At 44.6% G+C, this 22,533-nt stretch overlaps 1 protein-coding gene across 2 annotated transcripts in view; it reads left to right on the top strand.

Moving 5' to 3' along the window:
* TRPC5 (transient receptor potential cation channel subfamily C member 5) overlaps nt 1-22,533 on the top strand; it is a 103,198-nt gene that overhangs the window by 19,676 nt on the left and 60,989 nt on the right. For both annotated transcript variants that reach the window (XM_064427177.1, XM_064427178.1), the window contains exon 2: nt 10,030-10,428. In XM_064427177.1, coding sequence (XP_064283247.1) covers nt 10,051-10,428 — 378 coding nt within the window. In that variant the 5' untranslated portion in view covers nt 10,030-10,050. The remainder of the gene's footprint in view (nt 1-10,029; nt 10,429-22,533) is intronic.

The following is a 22,533-nucleotide window of genomic DNA, read 5'->3' as shown; positions in this document are numbered from 1 at the left end:
TGTCTGACACATGAGGAGGAGAGCTCAGCTCCTGCCTTGCAGGGAGCACACCTTGTCTCCTCCTCATTCCCCTGCCAGAGCTGTAACTCTGCTGCCTGGCAGAGGTACCTGGGGATGCACAGAGGACAGGAGGGGACAGAGCTCTGTTGCACCCCAGGAACTCCCAGCAGGCTCCAGACACTGGTTGTGAGGATGGCTGGAAGGGAGCAGGGCAAGGAGCCTTTACAGAGCCTTGGAGGGGAGAGATCAACACCAAGAGGGAAAAAGAAAACTGGTGCAGACATCTGAAGTAATGACCACCTTGGGAGTGATTTTCATTTAACTGCGAGCTCTCCCTCCCAGCAGAGGTCAGACAGAAAAGGAGAAAGTGAGGCTGTATCAGAAGAGACCTGGGAGGGAGGAGAAAGGGAAACGGAGGACAGGATATCTCCTCGAGAGAAAAAGTAATGCCTTGGACTTGCCTGTGAATCCAACAGTTAAGACAGACCCCAGGGGCAAGGTATTTGTTAACTGTTTTCTTTTTAAGGTTTGCAAAACGTTAATATTTTAAGTAGTTTATTCTTCATTAGCATAATTAAGAATACATAAGTCTAAACTCAGTGAAAACAGAATTAACAAATTAGCAGGTGCAGGGATTTGGAAGCGAGGGGTTTGGGAAAACAGAGCTTGTAAATGTCGGCATTAAGTAGAGCAGGGAAATCGTGCCAAGCCTTATTTATGGATTTGTGCATTTCCTCTGCCTAGGCCCACTCCTGCAGCCAAAGGAATGCAGCTCAATTTAAACATGAACCCCCTGCAGTTATACTGATGCTGAGCCTGAAGCCCAGAGCATATAAAATAAAATTCCTCTGAAAAGAAACTGATGAGCCTCACCTCAGATGTCTCTTGAAAGCTGAGGTGTCTTGAATCAACACTTAACTGAACAGGGCAGCAAACTGTAAAATTAAATCCGGAAGAAAATGGGAGAAAATTTTAGAAAAGTATCTTGATGCAGGGAAACACAAAAAGAAAAAAGCATTAAGGTACACTGCAGACAAGGCTTGAGGGGAAAAAAGCATCCCATGTGAGAAGTTCCCCTTAGGAAAACCAAGAACTGATTTCCAAGACACTGTCCTGCAGATTTTTCCATGTGTGACAGAGTAGCCCTGTGGGATATTTAAAATAAGGTTTTTCCCTGGTAATATGGGACATTTCTAGTTTTTATCATCAGTTTCATGGGATGAAACTACTGTGCTCTGGCAATGGGTTTGTCTCAGCAGGCACCAAAGAACTGTTACACCTGTTAAGCTCTAGGTGTATAATATATATGTGTGTCTGTATTTATGGAGTGTCCTGCCCAGTTACCACCTGCTGCCACAAGGATGAAACAAATAACTTCTGTTCTGCTGCAGATTTCCAGCCCATACAACATGAGGATGAATGCTGTCTGTCCTTTAGAAAGGACTTTTAGGCCTGATCAAAAGATCAGCGTGTTATTATTGTTGGTAGCCAAAGGGCACAATGTAAGTATGGCAAAATTAAGGAATAAAGTGGTTACTGCTACAAATCTCTGACACAAATCTCTGACCCAAATCTCTGACTTTGTTGGAATGATCTGGCGGTTGAATAAGCAAGTTTTATACTGCAGTTGTTATTCAGGAACCTTTTAGGGCATTCATGGAAGCAAACCCTGATTCTGTGCATTCCTTCACTTAGAAGCAGTATAACAGTGTTACTGCCCTCCCAAGCTGCTTTATGTCTGTGCAGCATTTTTGGTGTCTTTTGGATTTGCCTTCTTAGTACTCTTGAGAACAACATTTTTCCACTTAAAATGAGTATGTCTTTACTGCCTGCAGCCTTTCTGTGGGTCTTCAAAAACTGTCCAGTCTGCAGTTCTAGGCTCTTTCCTGAGCCATCTTAATGAACTAAGATTTGGCTTTGCTTCTTTATTTTATCTGCAGACTATTCTGTTTTTATCACTGTCAGGAGGAGCTCGCTCACACCTGCTTTCTATGAAGATTTCTCTTTTCTGGATGGCATTTCCACCTCCCCATGAAGCTGAGGCAGTTGTTTTGTCCAGGGACTGTGAAGGATGTGATGACCAGGGCTGACTTGTGCAAAACCATGACTGAGACAAACTGTGGCTGCCCTGCAGTCGCAATGCTCGGTCTCTATCCTTCAAAAATCCACCCAGAGAGACCTTCTACTTGTGGAAATGTTTCTCTTTCTCAGCTCTACAACCATCTGGGTGGCTCAGACTGTGGGATTTGGTGTGAGCTGTGCCTGAACTAGGATCCAACGTGCTGAGGAAGCTGCATGGAAAGGGGACTGTGAGCTGCAGTGTGTGCAGCTGCTGAAGGAGATGGAATCTCCCCACACCAAGCTGGGCTGTATTCAAGTCAGTCACCTGCTCTAACTACTTCAGATATTTGGATTTTTCAGATTTTTCTTCCTCTGTCTGGAAGCCCCTCAAAATAATATTTTTTTTTTCTCCCGGGAAGGTTTTAGAACAGGGAGATGCTTGGAAGTTTGTTCCTTTGCACAGAGTGCAGGCACACAGTGACTGCCAGCCACCTGCACCCTCATGGGAGCAGGGTGAGCTCCTTGCCCACCCAGTGCTCTCTCTTTGGCCCCATTTGTTCAGACAACTGTGAAAGTGGTGTGCTTGCTCTCCATGGGGCACAGATTCCTTGTCTGCCTGTCCCCAGTGTTCTAGAGATGCAATGAATTTGGCTTTTAATCCCTCTGTATTTACCACGGTTTACAGTTTAACCTGAGAAAGAGAATTGACATGTTTTGCACTTTTTCATATCCAAAAGGTGCTGCAGGCAAATGTAGTATTGTCTAAAAAAACCCTTTTTTTTTGCAACTGGGAAACATTCATTTGAGAATTGAGCACACGAGTTTTCCTCTTCCTTCCAAGAACCTCCAGTCAGGTTTGAATGCAGAATTGGGAACAAACCCAAAAGGCCAGAGGTAGAGTTGCTGCAGCACAGGAACCCTGGGGGCTCAGAGCAGGGCTGCAGGTGATGGATGCTCCATGTGCTGGGTCTGGCTATATTTTTACAGGGGTGACAGCGAAAATAGCTCAGCAGAGCTTGTTCAGAAATGGGAACTGATAGCCACTGATAAATCCACTGAGTGCCAGATGAGACAAAGAGCCAGACTTGCTGTTGGTACTTCAGAGCTTGCTGCCACTGCCTTTTCCCCTCTCTGGCCACTGTGCCATCATCTGGACTTTCCCCTGCTACCTGAGTTCTTCACTTGCACTTCCAGCTGCTTGAGTCTGACACTCCTCACTGCTCTCCCTGACACCATGCTCCCAGATTATCCTGCTGATTGCAGAAATGATGAGCCAGAGTGGGAACAAGAAAAAAAAAAAAAACCACCAAAAAACCAATCTCTCATTCATTAGCTGCAGCAGGCAGAGATTACAAGCAGCAGGCACCGAAGCAGTGGACACAGAGCCTGGAGATGATAATGATGCCATGCTACATTAGTGCTGCATTAGCAGATAAGACAACAGGGCAGCGTGCTTGACAGTATTTCTCAGTGCAGTTGACATCTCTTTTCTGTGGAAAATGAATACATAGCCCATCTCAAACAAGTAAGGGACAGAGCAGTGATGTCAGACAGACAAAATGAGCTTTCTGTTCTGCCTGCATTTGTAAAGATATGTACTATGACTATATTCCGGGGCTTATTTTTTTAAATCTTCTCACAATGGTACATTTTTATTTATTACCACCTGCGTGATGGCTGTGTGGAAAGAAGTGGGAGAATTGCAGACTGTAAATGCTTTATTATAATAGTAGCTGAAAGCATGTTCTGCAGCCATTCCATCACTAGGAAGTAATTTTAATCATTTTAGTAGCCCAGACTGTTTTCTGTTGAGGTAATACTGAAGTATTCCATGGCTGGGTCAGTACTTCCCCCTCCTGCTGTATCCCAAAGAGGAGCTTTGCATTTGGCTCTACACCAGAGGCTTTTTCTGTCATCCTTCCCAAAGTTGTGTCTTGCTTTGCAGCTCCTGCACCTCTGCTTCCTTCTCCCAGGTGCAGGGATAACTCCTCTGGCTGTGCTGCAGGGAAATCTGGTGTGCAGCTGTTTTTTATTGCAGAACTGCTCTCCCCGTTCCCAGCCCAGCGTGGCTGAGGAGCTGGGCTGAAATTTTAGCGTTGTTAACACCCCATCAATGCCGCGTGAAGTGGGCCAGTGCTGGCAAATGTCCATCTGCATCCCATCCCTGGGGTGGATCAAAACACACAGAACCCATCCTTGGACATGCAGGAGGCTTGAGGAAGCCCTAAGCATTTGAGTTTCTGGTCAGGCCTGGCTGTCTGCATCCCAGATTCTCCATCCATTAATTACTCTCTGCCTGGAAGAGGAGATATAGAGGAGAACATCCTGTTGAAAAGGGAGCTTCTTGCTCATCTTTCAACAGAATGAGCCATGTGAATCCTCAGTGCTTTGTAAGTGGACACAAAGGTGAAGCTTCCACAAGGAGCTTATATTATATATATACATACACATATATATATATCTCATACAGACATATAAAACCACGTATACATGTCCCCATATGCGGTTGCTCATGACTCATCAATTGATTATGCAGCGGAAGAGACTTCTACCAAAGAGCTGTCCTTTCCAAATCAAACATATATATCTTTGATAATTGTCACCCTCCCCAGGAAGTTGAGATTTGCAGTTGGGACTTGAGTCAAATTGTGACATTTTGCGTTACTGGCAAAGAATTTTCTTCTGGCGGCTGTAAGCTTTGTAATCTGAAGTTTGAGGTTGTCTTCCTTTACAAACACTCCTGGGTTAGGAGGTTCTGTGCTGTACCTAGGGAATTGTTGTGTTCTTACCTAGGCCTGGAGTGGTGATGAGTGAAAAACACTTCATAGGGAATTTTCCTCTGCGTCTTCTAAGGACATATCTCCACTGTGAATCACAGTGCCTTGCATTTTTATCACATGTGCTATTAGTGCTCTTCCCTTCTCTCATGTTGGGCAGTGAAAGTGGATTACTCATCCCCAATTTTATTAGCTGTCACTTTCTCATTTTTTTTGTTGGGCTGTGGCCCTGCAAGTTTTGGACAGCACTTATTCCAGTCAATGATATATTTTATGTAACTTATGAGCTGGATATAAACTTTCTGAGATCATGGGGCTTTAGCTAAAAGGAATTTACACAGCCATAGAACCAGAAGGTCACTGCAATTTTATAATTTTAAAACGCGTCTGAGGTCATACATTTATTCAGTCATGGCTGTCTTTGTATTTAAAGGTATCAGGAAAAATTTCTGCTTCTGGTGGTGAGAGATGTCGTGAGGGGCAGGGAGACTTAGGGTTGTAATCTGGTTCCCACTGAACTCCATGGAAAAAGCAATTTTCTGGAACAAGGGGGTATCATAGCAGAAGGAAGGGAATTGCAGAACGTTACAAAGTTGGTTTTGTTTCCTCATACTGTGCTCAGCCAGGCATTGTTAGTAAATAAGATCTAGAGCACTTAAAAGAAGGATCCAATCACAAATTCAATTGGTCCATTAACTACATGTAATATTATTTACCTAAGTGGCCCTTCTGGACTATTTCATAGCTCAGGTTTATAACCTTTTTTAAAAAGATCAATAGTACTGAGCAGGCAGTGTGTGAGCACCATGAAAGTCAGGCCATTTTCACAGTTACAGGCCGTGATTTCCAGACCTGGAGTCCAGATTAGAATTGCAAAATGAGGAAAATGCTCTCCCTGAAACACTAAAAAGAAGAAAACAGCCTTGGCAAGAAGGATGGGGGGAAGCAGTGAAGCAAGATGTGTTGTAAGAGATCAATTCTTTGATGGGGCTGATACAGCTGGAAAATGCAGGTGGCTTTTGCAGCACATAAACCCTGCTGAGGTCTGGGAGAAGGTGCAGTGGCATTTAACACAGGGAGTTTTGCTGGTGTGAGGGCACACCCAGCCGTGCTCTGAGCAGCCTGCCAGCTGTGGGGCTTTGCTGGCTGCTCTCAGGTGTGATACAGAGTCCCAGCAAGCAGCAAAGGTAACTCTTTGCTGTTGGTCTCGTGTCCAAAATCGGTGTTTGATCAGTTCCTCAGGCTGTTAGATGTCAGCTGGCAGCTGAATTTGATACCCCCAGAGTCTCTGAGCCTCTGTTACAGAGGCAGCTCAGCCATCAGGAGCAGTGGTGCTTTTCCACCTCTGAATCAGCTTCATGATAATGATCAAAGCAAATAAAATCCAGGAAGGTCCTGTTTTATAATGGGCTTAGTGATACATGGCAGTAAACTGGCTCTGGCTGCCTCCCCTCCAGTTCTGCTCATCCCATTTCATCCAGGTCACCCTGACTCCCCTGAGACAGGGCTGTGTGGGAGTGTGTGGTGTGTGTAAAGTGGGAACTGAGGGATGGCTCAACTCCTAACAGACCCTGAAAGCTTTTTGTAGTGACAGCTCATGGAATTTTTAGTGGCAAAAGGCCAGAAACTTTCCTTCCCCAAACCAGGCCAGCTGTTCCTGCCAGGTATTGCTGCTTTTCAGGGGCTAAAACTCTAATTTGTTCACCACAGAAGTGGTGTCGGGCTGAAAAGGCTTGGAGATTTGGACTAATCATTCAGGGAGAAGGGCATCTCTGTTGGAGAGAGGTGGAGTCCAAACTGAGTGTTAAGTCCTCCTGCCTGTATCTTGAGTAGTTTGTTATATTTCTCTCGTTATGGCTCTCCTGTTTCTCTCCACCTGTTTGTGGTGCAGGTATCACCACTGCTTTAGCCAGTCACTGCACATTGTCTGAGGCATCTGCAGTCAGGCATAGGCTGGAAGAATTTTCCTTGCCCCAAATAGTAACCCAAGTAGCAGAAAATGCCCCTCTGTGAGGAGAATTCATATGGAAAACACGTGTTTTCAGGCTCTCTGCACCGATTCCAAAATTTTAGTGTGACTGTGTTTCTATTTTTGCTACCTTTCAGGAATATCACTGCTGCTTCTCTCTAGGCAGCACCTGTGCATTGCCTCCCCCTTCTCTTACCTGGATTGCATCAATATTTTTGTAATTTTGGACTGTTAAGCAGGAGACAGGACCAGTTTGGGAAACACAAGTGTGTAGGGCCTACCAGAATTGTCTGCTGCACCAAGAGATGCTCCCCTGGGAGCCTGGTGGTGCTGGGAGGTGACAGCTGGAGCAGGGATCTTGTGCTCATTCATTCCATCCACAGGTGTGGCTGATGCTTTGTGAAATAATTTTGATTGACAAAGACATGGGGTCTGTAAATTGTGCTGAGTCTCTGGCTGAAAGGCAACTCAACAGATAAAGGTTTTGCTGAAATCTTCCATGAACTCCAGGCAGACATTTTTATTATTTTCTTATCCTGACTGCTGTTATTTCCAAACCCAGTCAGCAGCATGTGCTTGTCAGGCTATGCAGGTGTTGGCATGAGAGGAATTCAGGAAGATCATTAATTTTGTGGGTCCTTCCTGTTCGGCTTTATTGCAGCTTCCTATGTGCTTGAGGTATTAACATTATTACCTTTCTTTGGGCTGGAGTTCTACTGAGAGATGAGATCTCCCTGAGGAGTTAAGATATTTGAAGCTTTCTTTTTTCTTTCTACAAAACTGTTGGGAAGGAAAGAGATCCAATGCTGGCATGATGCTTCATAAGGTGACATTTGTTATAACTCATTGCAAATGTTACTCACCATCTACAAAACGTCCAATTAAACTAAAGAGCAGTGAAAAATATCCAATTCCACTTTAGCAGCAGCACTTGTTGCCAGAATCCCTCATGTTTTTTGGAGCCAACAGATTCCCCCAGGAGACCTTTACACGGTGACTGCTGTCCTCTGGCACCAGTCCCACTGGTTGGTGTTCCCTGCTCCCTTCAGCCAGACTGTCACATAAGGACACATTTCCCTTCCCATTTGGGTTTCTCCTTACTTTCCCAAAGATCTCTTTGGTCCTTAGTTGTTACCAGACCTGTGTGCATCCTTCTGTCTCCTGTCAGTGTTTCAGTGGGAATTAGCTGGATCCCAGAGGAATAACATTCTCAAAACCAAAAATTGAAAATGATCTGTGATCCTTGGTGCTTTCCAGAATCAGAGTAGTTGGTTCTGCAGGCAGTTTATTGAAGCTTCTGAGTCACTGAGAGTCTTCCTTAGTTCTAAAAGCTTTTGTGGCATAATGTTCCTGTAGAAAATCAGCCAATATATTTATGGTTTCTATTCAGATTATGGGTCCTTTTGCCTCCAGTGCCTTTGTGTGTGTCTTGAAGTTGAACCACTGGATTCTGTGGTTCTGCCTGTGCAGAGAGACACATGTGAGCACTGTGCCAGCATCTCTGGCTATGTAACAAACACAAACTTCTCTGGCACTTGGAGGAGAGTGGGATCCTGAGCGAGCACATTCCCCGAGGTGCCAACGCGGCTGGTACAGATCCCTGGCTCCCCAGGAAGTTCTCAGATGCAGCTTTGCTGTCTGCTACAGCCTCCCACTGTTCTGCAGTGTCAGCTGGGCTGGAGCTCAGTTCCACCCACTCTGGAAAGGCAGAAATGCAGCCAGGCTGCCTGGGGTGGCACCTGCAGAGCCCCGGGTCCCTCTGCAGCCACCGCAGCCTCCTCCTCATCATCTTCCATCAGCACCTCCTTTTCCCCCAGGACAGGGCACTACAATGGACCAAAACTCCAGATAATTGGCTGCAGGAAGCTGTTGAGCAAGGAGCTGGAATAAGTCACCCAATTAGCAATAGCTGCTGGTGGCCCTGGTGTCGTTTGTCAAAGCCAAGCAGAGGTAGACAAGCCTGGTTCCTTTTTTCCTTACCTGTGAATACCCAGCCCGTGTTTCCTGTGACTCCAGTCACCTGCTGGGATCTTTGAGGCGTGGGAAGGAACCTCAATTCATTCAGTTTGCTGCACTTTTTCAAAGGCAGGATTTACTTCTCGTTTTCCTAGACCACAAAACAACATCACTTCCTTTGGAGAGCAAGGGTGGGAGCTTTCTACATCAGCCTGTCTTTAGGTCCTATTTATAAATGAGGAGAGTGAGAAAAAATGTTTAAAAACATGCAAGCTTTAAAAATAAAACCATGACCTAGTCGAAGAGTAAACACTAAGGAAAAATAAAAGACTGTTTTAAGAGACGGAAGCAGAGAAGCAGCAGCAAAAATGCTCAAAATGAATCTCTTACTGTAAAGAGGAGGGTGTAAATCAGCAGCTCCCATCACTGACAGTTCAGAGACGCTGAGGACAGGCATAGCAGTGGGATAGGAGGAAATAAAAGGAACTTTGAGTGGGAAATAAAGCAAAGATGAGAAATCCACTTATTTGCATGTGATAGATTACCCATAAATATCAAGATCACGCTTCTGACCCGACAAAAGACATCAATGGCATAGTGTTTAAACAAGATGAAAACTTATACTGAGTTTCTGTCCTTGTGAGTGGTGGTGCCACCTTTATGCTTTCAGGTAGCCCTTTGAGGTGGGGTTGCTCGGAGGGTGTTACGAATACAACATCTTAAAAAGGGATGGGGAGTGTCACTGTTAGGTCAGATGTGACATACGGATGTGATCAGGGTCTAAGAAGAGAAAGTTTTTTATTGTGCGTGTTCTCTAGCTTATATACTCTTAAATCATTAACTACATCACAACTTACATGATCTTAAATCATTAACTACATCACAACTTCTGTATATTCATTGGTACAAAACAATTAGCGTCAATATAATTGGCAAAAGTTTTACAGAAATTTAATAAGGCACGTATACACATCTACTTATGCACGTAGCCTAGTTTACAAAAATGTTCATGTATCTTCTCTAATCTGTTTCCATGCTGACGGCCTTGTCTTCTTCCTTGCTATGGATACACTCAAAAATCATCAATTGTTATTTCTTCTATTAGCTCAGCTTTGCTTGCAGGCCAGCTGTCGAGCCCCTCCACACTTCCCCCTTTTTGTATTTGAGTGACAAACATAAGGATTTTTTTTTGCCGTGATGGCCCTTTGGATGTTTGTCCCCCGTGGGGCTGTGCTGTCACTGACGCGTGGTTCTCCTCCCTCACAGGTTGCCTGGTCACTATGAACCATGGCCCAGCTATACTACAAAAAGGTCAACTTCTCCCCGTACCGAGACCGGATCCCACTCCAGATCGTGCGAGCGGAGGCAGAGCTCTCGTCGGAAGAGAAAGCCTACCTCAGTGCTGTGGAGAAGGGGGACTATGCCAGCGTGAAACATGCCTTGCAGGAGGCAGAGATCTACTACAACATCAACATTAACTGCATGGATCCTCTGGGTCGCAGTGCCCTGCTAATAGCCATAGAGAATGAGAACCTGGAGATCATGGAGCTGCTGCTGAGCCACAGCGTCTACGTGGGGGATGCTCTGCTCTATGCCATACGGAAGGAGGTGGTGGGAGCTGTGGAGCTGCTGCTCAATTACAGGAAGCCCAGTGGTGAAAAACAGGTTGGTTGAGTGTTCGTGTTCGGTTTTGAGCTGTTGTCCTGGCTCAGGAAAGTGCTGCTGCTCAAAGTCCTTGATGTTGGTCCATGGCTTTAAGTGCCCAGAGTAGACCTGGGTATTGTAAACAAGGGATGCCCCAATGATGGGAGGAATGATGCATCTGACCCCATGTTCTCAGAAGGCTAATTTATTACTTTATTATACTATATTATATTAAGGACTACTATACTATACTATTGAATACAAAAAGGATACTTACAAATACTAAAAAGATAATAATAAAAACTTGTGACTCTTTCCAGAGTCCCGACACAGCTTGGCCCTGATTGGCCAAAGAGTCAAAACAACACACAGCAGAAACCAGTGAAACAATCACCTATGGGTAAACAATCTCCAAACACATTCCACACGTGAGCGCAACACAGGAGAAGCAAATGAGATGAGAATTGTTTTCCTTTTCTCTGAGGCCTCTCTCGCTGCCTTTCAGCTTCCCAGGAGAAAAATCCTGAGCGAAGGAATTTTTCCAGAGAATGTGAATGCCACACCTGGGCAGTCCTGTTTCGATGGTAATCTCCAGCCTGAGCAAACATGTTCTGCCTGACTTAAGCACTCAGTTTTTCCTCTTTCACTCAGTGTTCTTTCCAGCCCCACAGTGTTTGTGGACACACTGATTTATAGGTTGATTTATAGATGAGCACTTTCTAAAGGAATTTGTGGCTCTCTGAAATTATATTACAATCTGTAAATATGAACTATTGCCACGCTGTTGTGCTGATATTAAGTGGAATTGCTTTTCGTAAGTAAATCCTGAAAGCACACAAGCTTATTTACAGCTGCAAGCAAGCAAACAGTCTGCTGGGTTTCAGTCCTTTGCTGTAGTGCAGACAGATCATCTTGGTCTCCCTCTCCAGAGGCCTCCAGGGCAGAAATGCTGAGGCAGGACATAACTTACAGCAGTGAGTGGTAGGAAGGATCCTGAGCTGCAAAGCCATCCCTGAGTTACATAAGGGTCTTGTGGAAAAACCACCAAATCTGAATCCTGTCACTTCAAGTGTCACCTATTGTCACCAACTGTTTTGGTTTTTTTTCTGGTTTTCTTCTCTTCATTTGTAAGCATTACTGCCAATAACTAGAATAATTTATGTACATTGCTAACCACTGATAATTTTTGCGTATTCACTGCTTAGAAAGGAACATCCAAAACTTGGATAATCCTTATATATCAAGCCTCCTTTTGAAGGGAACACATCCCTCTGTGTGTGAAAGATTAATACCAGTCAATCATGGAGGAAAATGTTTTCAGTGCATAGGCCCCTTGGCACATAGTTTTTCAATAGTAATTTCATGTATCCAAGCAAACAATAAGGATCAGCCCTGATAGAATTCAAGAGTGCTCAGCTTTATTATTTAGAAATGTCAGCATTGTGCATACTTGTAGCAATGTGATTTTAATGTGTGGTTTAAAAACTAGAGAGATAACAAAACTCTTCTATCTGACCTAAAAATTGAACTGGTAGTATTGAGTTTTAGTCTTACAAAATGTAAGTAGCAAAATACAGACCATCCATCAAGAATGAGCCATTTTTAACTTGGTCTTCTAGAAATTTGAGCATTCTGCAGCTCAACAGGACAGAAAGCAGAACGGAAAAGTTTTTTTCAGCAGCATGAGGAATTGCCACTGATTATAGCAGGCTAATGACAAGTTTCTCCTGAAATGTCATGGAAAGCAAGTGATGGGATTCATGTGGATTTCTGTAACATGGCTTGACTACCAAAACTTGTGTCCACTCAAATCCCCAGCCCTGCTGGATTAACTGGACAGAGACACAGGTCCGTGAAATGAGGTTGATATATTACAGCTGAAATTCAGCTCCAGAGTCTCCAGTTCAGTGATCCATTTCATAGTAGGCCTGTTCCATTTTTCGTTATCTCTGTGCCAGCTCTCCTTCTGTAGCTAGAATTGTATCTGCTGCAGGGTTTACAACTTGGAGGAGAGCTTGTGTGGGGGAGAAAAGATGCAGTGCCAGTTTCAGCTTTATTTACAAGGTTTGTTACAAGAGCAGATTTCGTCAGTGTATTTTAAACTAGCACTGGCTTGGTGCAAGATTCTATGAACAAACTTGGATTAACTTCCCTGGCTGGGGTTCAGGCTCTTCTGGAGACTGCAGGAAGAGTTTGCTGGTAGAGGGCTGCAGGACTGGACTTCCCTTTCAGCTCTTTCACTTACTGCTCATGCAGTGAGGGTGATGAACATTTATCCCTTGTGTGGTGATAGGACAAGCTGGGCCAAAGTTGGTTATTTGGTCAAACCCCAAAGCTGTTGCAGGAGGAGTTTCTGAACAGGAGCTCCTGATGCTAATTCCACAGCAGTATAAATATAAATTTATTAATTATCCTTGCTGGACCCTTTCTCAGAAGATCCTTTGGGAACCCCACACCTAATTGCTTTCACAAAAAGCACCTGATAAAGCAGATTAGCACAGTTTTGTCCTCATCAGCTACTCGGATGTTCTAAAACATGTAGAAGTGCTGTTCTTTTGTTCCAGTAGTAACAAAAAAATCGCACCTCCCAGGAAGGTTTCTGTCTGGCTGTGAAATTTGTAAGATACTACCACTGCACTTCTTATATATTAGGTTTAGTATAAACTGTTAATTAAATGTACAGAGGGTTCAGTTTGCCTGCACAAGCCTGCGTGGGGACAGCTTCTTGGCTCGTGTGTGGCAGGCTGTTTGCCATCAGGGACTGGCTGTCTGCACTCTGGGCAGAGACGCATGAGCAGCATCCTCTGATTGCTCTGTAGTGAATGTTCATTCACCTGACCCTGGGCTCTGGGAGAACCTGCTGGTTCCCTTCTCTTGCTGCCTGCCTCTTCTGAGCAGGTTATTTGCCTCTCTCCCCGAGCCTGGCGTCTCTCTGGGCATGAAGAGCTGTTCCTATTTGCGTCTGTTCACGTCAGCCCGGTTAATTGTTGTCTTTGCATCTCAAAAGCAGCTGAGCAGCATCATTCAGCATAATCCATTTCATGGGTGTGTATCTTCAGCCTTATCACTGTGCCACAATCCTGACAGCAACTCTTAGAGCTGCCTCATTCCAGCCTCTTGCGGAGTTGGCTGGATGTGGATAGGAAAAGAGACACCCAGAACAAGGTAGAAAGTGTGGCCTCTCTCAGGCTGGACCTGCAAAGGCAGGTTCACTCAGCAGCCACAGAGTCTCCAAGAGGAGAGCTCCAGCTCCGGCTCTGAGAGCTGCCCTAGGGACAGGGCTCTGCTTTTCCACCTGTAGGATGACCTTTTCAGGGAGCAGAAGTTAAAAACCTTTCAGACACACGTAGTGACCTTTGCTGTGCTCCTTATGTAAGAGAATCGGGGTCTCATTGATGATGTAAGGCCCGGGGGGGATGGATGAAGGAGTTGGGCGGCACAGAGGCTGGGATCCTGTTATTAAGTGAATTTTTATGAGTCATTATTCTGCAAACCTTTGCTAGACTGCTGTTTAAGCGCCATTTACTGCGAATGCCGTGACAATGGCAGGGGTAAGTCACAGCCAGTAACTATAACAACCCGGCGCAGGAGCAAATTGCTCTGTTTACATGGGGAGCCTGGAGAGCCACCTCGCTCCAGAGGATGCTGCAGAGCACAGCAGAGATTAGCAGTGATGTGCTCGAGTAGATGTGCTTCTTTTTAGGTTTATCTCCAAGTGAGGCTTGTGGGCTATTTTAAGATCTTAGCATTTCTCATCAAATCCGTGCTGCCCAGTCCAGACAACAAGGAATGGCCAGCAGGAGCAGGGAGGTCACGCTGCCCTGTCCCTGCACTGCTGGGGTCACACCTCGAGTGCTGTGCCCAGCTCTGTCCCTCAGCTTGGGAAGGACCTGGGGACACTGAGCACATCCAGAGGGGACAGCGAGGCTGGAGAGGGGCTGGGAACACAAACCTGAGAGGAGCCCCTGAGGGAGCTGGGGGTGCTCCCCTGGAGAAAAAGAGACCCAGGGGTGCCCTCCTCACCCTGCACAGCTCCTGGAAGGTGCCTGTGCTCAGCTGGGGCTGGGCTCTCTCTGCAGCAGCACTGACACAGCCAGAGCTCACAGCCTGCAGCTGTGCCAGGGGAAATACAGGCTGGATATTAGGGAAAAGTTTTTTACAGAAAGAGTGATAAAGTTCTGGAATGGCTGCCAGGGGAGGTGGTGGAGTCCCCATCCCTGGGTGTGTGTAACAAAGCCTGGATGTGGCACTGGGTGCCAGGGTTGAGTTGAGGTGCTGGGGCTGGGTTGGACTCGATGGTCTTGAAGGTGTCTTCCAACCCAGTGATTCTGTGAATTCTGTGAGCTTAGAGCTGGTTTTGGGTACTGAGCTGTGAGTCTGCTGGTGGAGCTGGGGAGGACGCTTCACCAATTACAGGCAGGATAATGCTAATAAACTTAGAGCTGTCTTAAAGGTGCTGTGGGAGATGTTTGGGTCAGTGAGAAAGCCATCATGGTGCAACCATGGGAAGATCTGATGTGCTTCACTCGCAGCAGAAAGTGAAGCCCAGGCTTGAAAGACCCATCTTCCTCTTCAGTAACCAAAGAGCGTTCCTAATTTTGTGATTTTTACAGGTTAACTTGTAATTTCCAAGGGTTACATAATTTACTCCAATTACTTCTCAAAGCTTTTTATAAACCATATCTCTCTTTGACCAGTCACACAGCTGGGCACTTAAACCCATAGCATAGCTTGTTTTTTCCCAAACTCATGGCAAGCATTTGGAAATCAAGCAACCTATTCATGAATATTAAGAGGAACAACAAAACAAACTAATATTCCTGGAACCTGGAGGGTGTGCAAGGGTTGCTTTTCCTGCAGAGGATTGTAGTCAGCAAACATGTATTTTTCAGGAGATAAAAGTGAGCCTGATCTGGTGCTGTGATAGTTGTTGTTTGATTTTCTGGGCTGATGTTGTACTGCATAGTGGCAGAGGAGGAATATAGGTGTACTTGGCATAGCAATCCATCCTGAGTGATGAGTGTCATGTTATTTAAATAAGACACCAAACCACTGAATAACCAACAGAAAGAGCAGGGGTAGGTTTGAAGTAGCAAAACTGAGCACCTGCAGATGCAGTATGGACTCTGGGACAGGCTTTTCTCTTTGTGGTGGAGATGTTAAAATGCAAAGTTGTCTGTGCATGGGACAGGTCCAGTAAATGCAATGGCAAAATGAGGCATGCAGCAAAAACAGAGATCTAGCTGGTGTCCTATGGGGTTGAAATTACGGGGAACTTTAAAACATTGTTTTGTTTTTTTTTAAATTTAGAACTACTGCACGAGCAAGGGAATGTTTATATGAAGCCTGTTGAGTGAATTCTCCTTCCCTTTACAATCTTCTGTCTCTCAACCTATTTGATATTTTTGAGTTTTGCTGGTTTTTTCCCCTAAAAGTGCTATCAGATGGGGTTTTTTTACTATACAAACATCAATACAGTGGGCTATGCTTTCAGCCAAGCTGGAGACTGCACCTAACCTTCGCCAGCAAAGAGCAGGAAATTCATGTCTGAAAACTCCCATTTCCCCCTGTATTTGATTCACCCTCAATTTACCAGTAATGGCTGTATTTCCTGACACTTGGAAACCTGTTGAAATCAGTACAAATTTTCCAGATGAGGCGTTCAGGGGCCCGTTTTCTGGAGCTGCCTGTGTGAATTGTGTGGAGTGGAGGCAGCAGCCCCCTGAAGGTGCGTCACAGCTCTCAGACCTCGCTGCCTCTCTGCCCTCCTGCTGGGGCTGTGCTGCCTGCTGAGCCCTCCTTCAGCCATCTGAGCTGCTCCAGGTCCGTGAGCACCTCCACGGTGGCTGTTTTCTTCACAACAATCAGAGCTGACATCAGCTGTTTGCACAAGGAGGGTACCAGCATCTCTCTGCTCTCTGGCAAACTTAGCGGTTTGCTCTCGTGGCAGATGGCTCCAAATTAAGCTGGTTCACAGATGGGACTACAAATGCAGTTCCTCAATAATGAGAATAAAAAGGAAAAGGGATCTTAGGGTTTGTGGCTGTGATTTGGTTTGTTCTGATGGTCCAAAGGCCTTCTGAATCCATGTGGTCCATATGTATTCCAAAAGAAGGAGTTTGCAGGTACAGCCGCTGGAAGAGAACGGCTGTGAAGAGGAAACTGTAGAGAATAAAAGGCAAGTTTTCAGTCTTAGTTGCTAATCATCAGATTGGTAGAAGATTGCTGCATTGGATAGTATTAGTGAACCTAAAATTTGACCTCAAAAATCCTCTTTTATGTGAGCTGATGAGTGAAAATCCACCTTAATCTTTGTTCAGATCCCACAGATGAACAGCGTAGAGACAGCCTTTTGTGAAACAGAAATGAAGGCTGCATTAAACCATTTTAGTCTTGCCCAAATATAGTAACTTCCTTGAGACAATGTGATTTAGCTTAATTTCCCTGCTCACACAGGGTTTTTGCCCTGTGTGCAGAAACCAGTGTAAAGTTTAGCCCTGACCACTGGCAGCCCTTGATTTTGGACTTGCTGGTACAAGCTCATTGCCAGCCCTGTGCTACCACTGATGGGACCACTTAAGTCAAAACAAACAGTTCAGTTCTCAAAAATCTCACAATGTAAAATCTAGATTATGCAGGCAGTTGGAAAGAGGAGAGGTTTAGGAGTAGGCATCTGTATGAAGGAATTCTGTGGCAGTTCTGAATGGTGGCTGTGGAGCACTGGAACACAGAGGGGAACAGGCTGATGGGTGGGACTCAAAACAGTCATTTCCACATTAACAGGAGGGGTGGCAAAGTAAAAAGGAAAGGCAGAACCTGGTTAGAAACACTCCTGAGCAAGAGGAGGTTCTGAAGAATAGAACCAGTTAGGAAAAATATGACCACAAGTTCTCAGTGTGGGAATATTTGAAAGGAGCAATAAGGAAGAAGGATCATGTCTGAAAACAGAGAAGCAGCTTCAAAGCCTAATGGCTCCATTAGCACCCAAGCTTTTCATTATTTTTATTGATGCAGTAATAATTCACAGTTATAGTTAACATGCCTTTGACACTGGTGGCTGCCTTCAAAATGAATTCCATCTAATTAAACTAAACAACAGAGAAATCAAAGATCACTTCAGCTAATGATTACATCTAACTGTGAAATTCTTTCTTCCCTCCCCATTGCCTCAGTCCCCAGATAATCTTAAATCTAGGTGAAAAAGAACTGAGTGAAACATCTCCTGGACTCAGTAAGTAGCATCAAGATGAAGGCAGTGACAGATACCAGATTTCTGACAGTGCCAATGAGACACTGGCTCCTTCTCCTGGGTCAGCATAAAGTCTGTTATTATTTCCTAGGATGCTGGTGGGGGTCAAGCCAAGAACTGCATCACAGCGTGTACAAACATGCCATGCTTGTAATTGAACGTATAGACAGGTGAGAAGTCAGGAATTATCCAAGATGCTTCCCAGAGAATTGTCTTCACTGGTCTGTAGGAGGGTTCTTAGCACTTGCCTGCTCTGGGCACACTGTACAGTGAATTTTCAGTCAGGTGTGATGGGTTCTCAGGATTTGGCTGGCTGGATGAACTATTATAGGGCAAAAAAAAAATACTGTTTGTGCTGCTACACAAGTGAACTTCAGAGCTCTCTGTAGATCTGTTGATTAAGGAGCTTAGTTTCAAAAAACCGTATTATCTACCCATCATCCATGGATGTGCCTGCTGTACCCACCTCCCTTTGCTCCTAAGCCCCCACTGCAGCATCCCCTGACATCACCCAACACATGTTTGCCTCTGGTCTGTCTGAAACCCCAAACCCAGAAGTTTGACATGGCTGTTTAGATTCCCTGGTACAGATTTGTGGGAGACTCTTCCTGGTGCAATAGTTATAACACATATTTTCCAAAGGAAGCTTCTCTCTGTGGGAAAAGTGAATGTAACAAATTACAAGCTCCTGCAAAACAAAGCTCTGTGATCTATAAAGATCTGTAAAGAACTGCAGGGCAGCTTAACAGGAGTCCCTCAGCCTTACCTGGCTGTTGAATAGAGCTGTGCTGGGCTGGCAAAGTCACATTTATGGCTTGTTTATCCCTGTAGGAGCAGTATTTTGCTGTCCCATGGCAAAACACAGCCTGGTGGGGCAGCACTTTGGTGGCAGTGGTGGTGGAATATCAAAGAGGCATTGACTGGGAGCATTATTTCTTGTCTCTGAATTGCTGCAGTGAGGGAACACTGTGATCCAAGGTCTTTGCTCTGTCATTGCCTTGGGAGGATGCTGGAAAACTGCTGAGAGGCTCAGGGCCACGTGAATTGTTGGTGTTTAGTTCATGGCAGTGAGAGAGGGCTGGTGTTTAGTTCATGGCAGGAGAGGATGAGGCAGTGCCAGGCTCTGCAGCATCAGGGGCACAGCATTACCTGGAGGCTTTCAACTTCCTAGCACTGGGGATATCAGAGGAAATCACTGCCTGGGTGGGAATAAAGGAAGATCACAACCACACAGATCTTCTTTTTTTCTCTCTTGTGCAAGCCCCTGACACCTGTCTAGGCTGTCATTTCTTTGCTGTTGCAAACTCTGGGGTCTTTTCAGAAGCCACAGCACTTTCCTGAACAGTGCCAATGATGCCTTGTGGAGGCTGACCTAGTGCAGAGGCTGGACAGAGTTACAGAATAAAGCAGGGATTTATTAAAAGGCCTCAATGGCTCCACCTTGGGCAACACAAGAGCCCAGCCAGGGCTACACCCCACATGAATGGTCACAAAAAAAAAATCCCCAAATGGTCACAAAAATCCCCAACTGGTGACGGGGTCTCTCACTTTTATCAGTTCTGCTCTATTTGCATATTGGAGTTAATTGTCCAATTACAGCTTCAGGTTATGAAGTCCCATCCTGCTTGTTTTTCTCTCTTCAGCCCATGTTGTTTGTGCTCTTGGGCTGAGATTTGGATCATTTGTCCTTGGTCCCAGCTAGGGCAGGAATTGTTTTGTCTCCCTGCTCTGTGCAGAGAGCTCACCATCCCCTAATGTGAAGCTCAGAACTCCACACTAAAGCAACACAGAATCTGAAAAATAGAAAAGCTAAAACCTGAGGCATCACCAAAAGCACAGCTTAGTATTCAAAATGGGGAATAATGAACCTCCTGGTCTCTGAGCATCAGGATGTGTTTTGTGCAGCATCAGGCAGCGCTGGGCTGGCGCCAGATGCAGTAACTCACTCCTCTCCCTGACACTGTCTCATGATCCAATCTGATTTAATTTTTTTTCTAAAGGAATGTGATTGAATATGAACACAACCCAAGGAAAAAGCCCTCCCTTACTGTATTTGCAGGGAATGTCCTGATGAAGGCAGGAATGATGCATCTGACTCCATGTTCTCAAAAGGCTAATTTATTACTTTATTATACTATATATTTAAGAATACTATGCTATAGTAAACTAAAGAATACAGAAAGGATACTTACTCAATGCTAAAAAGATCATGAAAACTCATGACTCTCTCCAGAGTCCTGACACAGCTCGGCCCTGATTGGCCAAAGAGTCAAAACAACACAAGAATCCAATGAAACAATCACCTGTGGGTAAACAATGTCCAAACACATTCCAAAGGAGCAAAACACAGCAGAAGCAAATGAGATAAGAATTGTTTTCATTTTCTCTGAGGCTTCTCAGCTTCCCAGGAGAAAAATCCTGGGCAAATGGATTTTTCCAGGGAATGTGAATACCACACTCCCTCTTCAAGCCCTGTCAGCAACATAATACCTCACCTAAACTTAATGAAACATCTCTCATCCACATAAGGTGATGAATTACAGGAAGAAGGGATGTTTTATGTACAAAGATGATATAAAAGCCTGTAGATAGCATGATTATTAACCTATATTAGCACATCTTGTCCTTGTTACCACTAAGAATAGATAATACAAAGACCAAGAAAAATGAATCAAAAAGCTGGACAGCTTTCTCTCCCAGAATAAGCCTGAAAAATATTAGAAAAATAGTAACTGTAATAAAGAAAGATTACCTTGAAGACAGAGCCTGCAAATTTCCAGATAACTATGGGTTGTCTTTGTTTCAGTTGTTTTTGTGGTCAGGGGAAAGCTTATCCATAAAATGAAAAAATATATCAGATGCAGCAACATTCCAAGGTTCTTAGAGTAGGTAAGAAATTTATAGGACTGGATTAAGGAAGCTCTTTAATAAAATTAATTTCAAAGCTTAAAAACAGCATTAAAAATAAAGAATGAACCCTAATAACTTTTACTCAGAACAGCTGCTCCTGTCACAGAGTAACTCTTAAAATGGCAGTGAAGAAGGGTGTAAAAAGCCCAGACAAACAGCATCTTGTGCTTCCAAATGAGGGGAAAAAACCCCAACCATCAGGAATAAGCCAGCTAGTCTGCCTGTCCAGTCTTGAGGAGATCATTCAGTTCACTCCCATGTCAGTAATTCTGGATTTACACCTGTTTGGTGTCACAGTCTCACAAAAAAGCTTCAACAAGCAGCTAGGGAACCTCTGCATTTTGGGAAGATCCAGAATATTGCATTTTTGGTAGACCCATAACATGCTGTGAGCCAGGTCCCCATGTCACTTGGGCCACTTCAGCAGCTTCATTATTGTCTGGATTTGTGACATGAACTTTTGTGCCAAATTTGTTCTGCCTGGAGAAGTGTCCCTGTCACCATCATATTTTCTGGAAAAATCCCTTTGCCAGGATTTCTCTCCTGGGAAGCTGAGAAGCCTCAGAGAAGAAGGAAAACAATATTATCTCATTTGCTTCTCCTGTGTTTTGCTGCTTTGGAATGTGGTTTTTGAGATTGTTTATCTAAGAGGTGACTGGTTTATTGGTTTCATGTGAATTGTTTTGACTCATTGGCCAGTCAGGGCCAATCTGTGTTGAGGCTCTAGAAAGAGTCACTAGTTTTTCATTAATATCTTTTAGTTTTCTGTCTGAATCCTTTCTGAATTCTTTACTAGTATAGTTTAGTTTAGTATTCTTTAATAATATAATAAAATAATAAATTAGCCTTCTGAGAACATGGGGTCAGATTCATCATTCCTCCCTTCATCGAGGTCACAGCAAACACGAGATGTCTCCACTCAGTGAGCCCCAGACCATGCAGGGCTATGATGGAGCCACGGTTCCCTGGAGAAAACATCACATAATATGTGATAAATTAGGATAAAATATGTGATAAATTAAGACTACAACAGGCTTGTAAAACATTGCTGCACAGAGGAGAAGCCATGGCCAGGAGAGGCTGCAGCTCCTGGTGGCACAGCAGCTCTCTGAGCAGGGTAGGCACTCCCAGCCCATCTCCCTGCTGGAGTCAGTGGCTCTGAAATGCATCAAGGCACAGGAATTCAGGGCAAAGTGAGCTCAGGTTGCACTCCAGCTCAGCACAAGAGGTTCAAACACGAGGTAACTCTTGTCAGCATCCCAAGTGTCATTGTCAGAGTCAAGCAAGTGACTGCACTCTTCCTTCATTCCATCATCGAGTGCCTCATCTCATCTCCTGCATGCGCAGGGAAAGGAGAGAGCTCAGGAGAGAGAGAGACACACAGAAACACACACACACACAGACACACACAGAGATGGGCTCTGGCTGCAGGAACTTGCCACAGGCCATTAAAATGCATATTTGCAAAATCCTTTCCTCCCAAAGGCTCCTCTCCAAGTCCCTTTTTTTTTTTAATCCCCAGCAGAAGTTATTATGTGGCATCAGCCACAAATGGTGACATCTTTTGACAATCTCTCTGGCTGTGCTGCATTTCCTCCACACGTGGCTGAGCACAAGCTCTGATGCAGTTCTGCCACTGTCAAGTGCACTGGGTTTCAGTTCAGCTCTGAGAACTAATCCCCTGGGCCTACCTCCAGTTTTAAACACATGGATAAGAAGCCAAATTAAAACTGGAAGGATCTAGAGTGGGTCTGTCCATATTTTACTTCTGTTTATTGGTTGTAGAGAAGGATATTTGGTTATACAGATAGCACAGATCTACTTTTTCACCTTCTTTCATGCATTACATTAATTAACAATTATTAGCAGTTCTTTGATTCTATAGCATGCTTTTTTTTATTCAGAGATAGGTATTTTAGTGTTAATGTGCACCATCTGGTAACCTTGTATCAGCATTTGGCTTGCTA

This window comes from Passer domesticus, chromosome 7 (genome assembly GCF_036417665.1).
Source record: "Passer domesticus isolate bPasDom1 chromosome 7, bPasDom1.hap1, whole genome shotgun sequence".
Classification (NCBI taxonomy): Eukaryota; Metazoa; Chordata; class Aves; order Passeriformes; family Passeridae; genus Passer; species Passer domesticus.
This window is presented reverse-complemented; position numbering and strand designations above follow the sequence as displayed.